Below are 7,522 nucleotides of genomic sequence, written 5' to 3'. Positions count from 1 at the left end.
TCTGATTTCTTACATACTAAAATCCACCCGACTCTAGAGGATTTCAAATCCACACTGCCAAGCAAGCCCTTTAGGTTATTTTAGGGACATATACTGTAGCTCAGTGTATAAGACTAATACATAATCTGGGTGGAGAGCTTGCTCATAGATCCAGACCGTCCAACTGGTTGCTGGTGAGACAATTGGGACTACTCAACTGACTTATTTTTCTGTCCCAGCCCACTTAAGAAATGGGTCTTGGTTTAGATTGGTGGCATGCACACTGATTGGATGGTAGAGATGGCTTATGTATATAATAATTCCTCTATTAAACAATGACGATAAATCCATTTTTGCCCACCTTCTCAAATGACGAAAATCTAAACATATTCTCTCGATCAAACTGGAACAATCAGGTTTTGAGCAAAGGCAATATAAAAAGATATCGGCCATAGTTGCTTTAATAGCAGTGACCATATAACAGGTTTGAAAACAAGGAAAAATGACCGTACACCGATATTTTTTTAAAAGAATGTAATGGCTACAGATTAGACTCTTATGGCCTGTTTGGATCGTAAGTTGCTTAAGATAAGTAACTTATCTTAGTTTTTACTTATTAAGAAGATAAGTATGTTTAGTAAACAACCTACTTATCATCTTCTCCTCTCTTTCGTCTCTCCTATGCCTCTCTTCAGCAACTTATGAAAAGTAGAAAAACTAAAAAAAAATAACTAAAGTGATTAAGTACTTTGAAGTAAAAAAGTTACTTATAACTAATCATAAACCAAACTTGCTTACCTACCGCTGTAAGTAGAAAAAGTAACTTATTTGGTGGTATCCAAACGGGCCCTTAGAATCTGAAAAATTCATGTAGATTTTAGATGAACTAAGGGCATAGCTGTTATTGAACTATTGCAGTTAAATTTAAAAGGCCTCCATGTATATATAAAGAGCTTTTCATGGTGTTGATTCGAAGACCATATAGGAAAGGCATGTGATTAGAATTACACCCAGAACTCATGCCATCATACATCAATTTTCTGTGAAATCCATATAAGAATAATGAATCCTCTCAATCTCAATTTGGAGGAAAGCTGGCAAAGCTCGATTCATGGATGCTAGATGACGCGGAAGGAGTCTGCTATCTGTTTTAGATCTTTATAATGCCTCTTCCATTGAAGACCTGCAGGAACTACATCAAGTTAACCATATGGTTCTTGTTTATATGTTGAGAAAACTACAAAGAATTGTAGTGTCCCAAGCCTCAGTGCACAAGTGGGACCCATGATTTAGTGATCCAGACTGTTGGTCTGATGGGAGCCACAATTGGATGGGTGGTCTGTGGAAATGCATGGATCTTTGAATCTAGTAAAATTTATGGGCATTCCCAGGTCCGTTGGGCCCAACAGATCAACGTTCAGGATCACGATCACCCAACCATTGGCCCTACATGTACAAAACTGAAAGCCCCAACCATTGGCCCTACATGTACAAAACTGAAAGCAATAGCAGATTTTGGATCTAATGCCGCTCAGGACCCTGTTATTCCTCAGAAACTGTAGGGGGATGATAATTCGTACCACTTGCTGTGACATTGAATAAGTAGAGCCGGTTGCCAGCTGCAGTTGCAGTAATTAGCACATGAGGTGGCTCCAACTCGAACTGATAGTACATCCGTCCTGAATGTTCTGATACGTCCATGCTCAACACCTTTCCTTCTACATTTTCTCCAATCACTTCCGGTCCAAACGCATTAATCACTCTTTCAGGTGGCCCAATCTCTTCGATTTTGGCATCTCCTCCAAGATCTGTGTGGCAACAAGTGTCAGATGAACCACTAAGATTCAGAACTTGAGATGATAAAACTAGAAAATTAGATATCACATTTCTGTCAGAATTCTAAAAGAGGAACTACAATCAGATGACTGTCCATTTGGATGCTTGATTGAATTGCAAACTCATATGGATAAAGAGGAGGTAACCAATATGGAAATTCCCATTGCTGTCTTTTCAAGTCCGACTTGAAACACATAGAATTACAGTTAGGATTTGGGTCATGATTACGAGTTAAAATGACACTGCTTCCACCTTGGTCACTGACTCTTTATTGTATTAACTACCGCAATTCAATGCAATCGAACATCTAAACGCACCATGCCATAAAAATTTATCATTGCTAGTGAAAATCTAACAACTATACTAGTGTACTGCCAAGGCAAAAGACTTTCAAGTTTCACTACCTGAGAATCTGAGAACAGGTGCAACAATAACAAACAATCGCCCTTCCTGAGAGTTTGCAAATCTCAAATCAATCTCCGTGCCGCCAAGATCTGCGATTGATACGGGAACCTAAGAAATATTGTGAAACAAAGATTAAGCGAAAAAGATGTTAGGTGAGTATAGGAGGCTGCAAAGAAAGCTACAGTCAGCCCCATGGGAGCTAAGACACATGCCGAATATAATAAGTTACCTCTTCCCAACCTCTGGGAACTTTAAACATGTACGGTATGATTGGACTCCATCCGACACCATGCCCTCCGGACTTCTCATCAGGCCTGCGGTATGTCCTCCAACCTGTCTGAGCAATTTCTTTCCTTGTGAAGTACCATCAAGTTGAACAATTCAACCAGAAACTGAAGCTTTGAAATAGAAAAACCCACACCACTACAAGAAAGGAAAAAAAAGAAGAAAGAAGCAAAAACAAAAAAAAGATCCATGTAAAGTATAGATTTCATATGGTAAGGTTTTTGGCATGGTGGGGGATTGAAGAGGTGATTCGTGGCACATGTGTGCAAGATCCGGGCCATTCATCAGGTGAGACTCACCATGAACATGCTGCGACCCATAAATCAGGCCGGTCCACTCATCGGTTCCGATACCTTTATTAGAAAAATGGATAGTTGGGGGGAAACAGATGAACAATGGTCTATTTATAATGTATATGTAGGCATAGCCCATTTGGCTGCAGCCCATAAATCAGTTTGGTCCACTCATAAGGTGTCTTGCACATGTATTAGAAAAATGGATAGTAACAAATGAACAATGACCCTCCTGATGAATGGATCTGCCTGATCTTTTGGTCCAGGCATTTTCATGATGGGCCACACCAGATGAGTGCCCCGGATCCTGTACATGCATGCCATGTTTGCACATATCCTGTGAATCACCTCCTCAATCCATCGTGGCATTAATCGCCTTAACATGTATCTTACATTTCTTTAGCCTAGTTCTATCAAATATCCGAAAACCTGCCTGCTTCCTTAATAAATAGAAATGGAATTTTTAAGTTGCTGTTTGAAAATTCAGTAATCTACATCCATGTGGAGAATGCAGAGTAATTCTCAAAGGTGTTTGCTCATAAATATTCAAATGGTTGCTTTCTCAGCTGTTACGGTCATTAATCTAGAAAAGCTGTATCCAGAAATAGCAGAGGTGAAGCTTCCGGAATTTTTAAGGCTATAAAATAAAAATTCGAGAAAACACGCATGGAATAACAGCTTAGCTTAATGAAGATCAGTAGTTCATAAAACTCATTTCTGTATTTTGGTTTCTTTACCTTCCTATGATAGTCACCTCATAAACAGTTCCCGAATCAGATGGAAGATAACCGAAATACACAACAACAGTAATATAGACAATTGTGGGAACACATTGTGCACCTAGATTCGGTACTGATATAACTCCCATCATCCAATAATGGCGGATGGGAATCTTAACAAGCACTTCAAAACTGGCACTTGAAAATGAGGCCAGATCCTCTACAACATTTGTAGAATAAGCTTATTTTACAGGCCTGCCTTGATGTTTTCATGGCGTCCAATCCATCCAACAGGGTTACCTTACCATGAAATCAGGACACTTAAAAAAAGGTTGATCCAATCATCATTTGGGCGACCACATGAATTGGAGATTTCTGGGTGGCTGTCCATTGTTATTCTACAGTGTGGCTCACTGTGTTGTTTTTATGTGATTCAACCTGCGCATCAAGTGAGACCCACAGTGGTATTTCCAGAGAAAAAAAATAAAATCAGGCCTATACATACAATCATCAGGTGGGCCAAACCATTTTAAACAACGATCAACCAGCCAAAACCTCCAAATTCATGTTCATGTGGTGGCCAACATAAGTATTGGATTTGTCTGATTTTAGGGCGTTCCACTTTAATGGTTGGCTGGCCCTTCTGGACAGGTCTGATGCCATACACTGCTGTGGGCCCCACCTGCAACATTTATAGAATAAACTTATGCTACACACATTGTAGATGATCCAGATTCCTTGAAAATTGGCATTTAAAAAAAAAAAAAAAATGCTTGATGGATTCCAACTAGCCATTTTTGGAGATAATGTTCACACTTACTCTATGTGACAGTCTAAGACGTGCTATAACAATAATAGTAGTAATATTAATTACAACAATACAAATTCAGAAATGGATATTTGAATAATGCAATTCAAGTGGCAGTAAGCCAAGCATACACAAGAGGGGAAAGAGAAAAAAAAAAACGGATATAGAGACGAAGAGATATGTAACATAGCAAATAATTCAGAGCACGATGAGGCCACAAAAAGGCCTTTGTAAACTACAGAAATTTCTTTTACAAATGGAAAAGAACCTACATCGAGAGAGAGAGAGAGAGAGAGAGAGAGAGAGAGAGAGAGAGAGAGAGAGAGAGAGAGAGAGAGAGAGAGAGAATAAAACAAAGTACATGGAAAACCAACCTTTTTCATCTGGATCAGATAAGCCTGGTATCCTTCCAGCCAAGAGGCCTTGTTTGACAGCCAACCCATCACTCGGAAAACCCAAAACTGCAGGAATCAAAGAAAACCCAGAGATTATAGCACGCCTTCTTCCGAAAATTCCAAACAGTTCCTTGGATGCTTCATCAATCTCTTTGGCATCTGCATCAACTCCACTAGAAGATTTGACAGCCATATGAGGGTTGAGCAGTTGCTTGGATTGTTGAGGATATCTGCAGAGAGATTGGTGGTGATGCCTTAAAGAAAACAGACAGCTTGAGAAGAGAGTGGCGCCCATTTTCTCTTTTCTTTTTTACTGATAAAAGGAAGAACAGGTAGTATTGCAGAGAATTGAAGCAAGGAATTCGGTTATTTCAGCTGAATTGGGTTGGAAAGCTCGCTCTCTCCTCTCTCTCTCTCTCAGAGTAGCAAAAGTTTGGATGTTTTTAAATTTCCGTTTTTTCTCCTCCTCAGAAATTGCATGAGGCTTTTATGATGATCTTGAGGCATCCGAAGCTACATAGGGAACGGATTGGCTACTCCCCCTGACACCAGCCATTGGCTGGTGGTCGGTGCTCTGTGGGGCCCACCATGATGTATGTGTGTCATCCATGCTGTCCATCTATTTTTATATATCATTTTACGGTATGATAAAAAGAAAATGAAGTATATCTCAATCTCAAGTGGACTACATTACGGGAAACAGTGTTGAATGAATTTTGACCATTAAAAACGTTTTGGGGGTCATAAAAGTTTTGGACCAAGCTGATATTTATTTTTTCCCTTCATCTGGGTCTTTATGACCAAATCAACAGATTGGATGTCAAATAAACAGTACAGTGGGCCTTAGGAGGATTTTAAGTGTGAATATCCATTCATTAATTTTGTTCTATGGTGTGGCCCACCTAAGTTTTATATCCCTATAATTTTCTTTTTAAACCATAAAATGATCTATAAAAATGGATTAACGGAATGGATGAAACACGTACATCATGGTGGGGCCCACAGAGCACCGACCACCAGCCACGGGGCTGGTGTCAGGGGGGGTAGCCAATCCGTTCCCAGCTAGATAGCCCAAGCCTGTTGACCGTACTCGCACTACCCTACTCGCGGCAGAAATAGACACGTGGCTAATGCCTACGAGATCTGGTCCACTCACTAGGCAGGCTCCACCGTGGATGTTCCCCGCCCAAAGGTAAGGCAGGTCAGACGACACTGTCTACTGGATTTGATAAAGATGGGTCGGTTAAAAGTTTTGATGAGCGGTCTACATTCAATGCTCAGATACAGTTGTTGGGCTTGTTTGCGCGGCATGGTTTCTGGGCGAAGGTGGCTGACTGGATATGATACGTGAGAGAGAGAGAGAGAGAGAGAGAGAGAGAGAGAGAGAGAGTATCTGGCCGGCAAAATGTGGGCCGCGTTTGAGCTTCATAAGCAAGGTTAAGCTTCCAGGGAGACCAGTCACAAGTCCAAATACTCGCGGATCACCCTCGGAGATCATAACCGTTCATCCATTGAGCTCCATTTGAATGGTCCACAGTGCAAAAAGAGCACCAATCAAATAATCACCGTCCAATTAACTGCTCTTGCTCGTAGATTGTGTAACCCTCAGCCTCTGGCACTGCCCCTCTGCAAGCCACAGGCCCACATCAGGTCTCACTGAAGGGGCGGGGGAAGCGGATTGCGCGTAGCAACTCACTGCGCTTGGCGTACTGAGTAAACTCTGTGATGTCCACTATGATTTAAGTATTTTATCCGATCCGTCCATCCGTTTTACCGGATAATTTTAGGGCTTGAGCCCAAAAATGAAGCATATCCAATGTTCAAATGGACCACACCACAGGAAACAGTTGAATTGAAAAATGAAGCATATTCAATGTTCAAATGGACACACCACAGGAAACAGTTGAATTAAACGTCTACCGTTGAAAAATTCTTGGGGGCCACAGGAAGTTTTGGATCAAGCTTATATTTGTGGTTTCCCTTCATCTATGTTTGTAGGTTGGATGACAAATAAACATCACTTTAGGGCCTAGAAAGGTTCCAACGGTGGAAATCATTATCCCCACTGTTTCCAGTGGTATGGTCCACTTGATATGCTTCAATTTTGGGCATGGAAAAACGGATGGACCACATACATTCAACGTGGGCCCAACTGAGTTTACTCAGTACCCAATCCGATTTCAGGGGCGGGATGACATTAGTCCGAATTTATGATGAGAATTATGGTACATTCGAGCTGTGTGGGCCACCTTGCAGCGTGAATTCTATCCAACCCATGCATCAGATTCACCTCCCTATGCTGACCCATAACTCAGGTGGCTCATACCAAAGGGAACAATGGGAGACATTGGGAGGGTGACATCTACCGTAGAAACTTTCAGATGGAATGTTGGTCCACCGCGTTGTTATATGCCATCCAACCCAGTCCTTGGGTGCGCCCTACAGGGATGAAGGGACACCGTAATTCGGGCCATTCCCCCCACGCGAATATGTAAGTTTTAGACGTGATTGTACATTGCTCCATGTGGTGTGTCGCACCTGAGTTTGAACATGAGAGGAGTGTGCATCGCTTCCGGTGGTGTGTCCCACCTGAGAGATTTTTTTTTCCAGATTTTTCCCCTCTGGAAAAAGGAAAAAGAAGAAGAAAAAAAAAAACATAGTAGAGAGGACAATTTTCCTCCGCCAAAATATATGTAGCTCATTTTAGTGGAAAGCATTGAATACATTTTTTTTTTTTTTTTTTGGTTCCTACTTTTTTCTTCATAAGGGTAAAATTGGTTCAAATCCAATTTCAATCTGATA

At 41.1% G+C, this 7,522-nt stretch overlaps 1 protein-coding gene across 3 annotated transcripts; it reads right to left on the bottom strand.

Moving 5' to 3' along the window:
• Positions 1 to 897: 897 nt before the first annotated feature.
• LOC131242599 (psbP domain-containing protein 4, chloroplastic) lies at positions 898 to 5,210 on the bottom strand. Of its 3 annotated transcripts, none has more exons than XM_058241342.1 (5): positions 4,700 to 5,210; positions 2,450 to 2,557; positions 2,220 to 2,328; positions 1,560 to 1,787; positions 898 to 1,171 (listed from the first exon to the last, which is right to left on the bottom strand). In XM_058241342.1, the coding sequence occupies exons 1-5, from the start codon at positions 4,766 to 4,768 to the stop codon at positions 1,098 to 1,100; spliced, it is 588 nt and encodes a 195-aa protein (XP_058097325.1). In that variant the 5' UTR covers positions 4,769 to 5,210; the 3' UTR covers positions 898 to 1,097. The 3 variants fall into 3 exon arrangements, with proteins under 3 accessions (XP_058097325.1, XP_058097323.1, XP_058097324.1); XM_058241340.1 differs by having other exon boundaries at positions 2,450 to 2,553; positions 4,700 to 5,208; XM_058241341.1 differs by having other exon boundaries at positions 898 to 1,162; positions 2,450 to 2,553; positions 4,700 to 5,206.
• Positions 5,211 to 7,522: the final 2,312 nt, after the last annotated feature.

The sequence above is a fragment of the Magnolia sinica genome, chromosome 4 (genome assembly GCF_029962835.1).
Source record: "Magnolia sinica isolate HGM2019 chromosome 4, MsV1, whole genome shotgun sequence".
NCBI classification, from domain to species: Eukaryota; Viridiplantae; Streptophyta; class Magnoliopsida; order Magnoliales; family Magnoliaceae; genus Magnolia; species Magnolia sinica.
The sequence above is the reverse complement of the archived record's forward strand: the minus strand, read 5'-3'. Positions and strand labels throughout refer to the sequence as shown.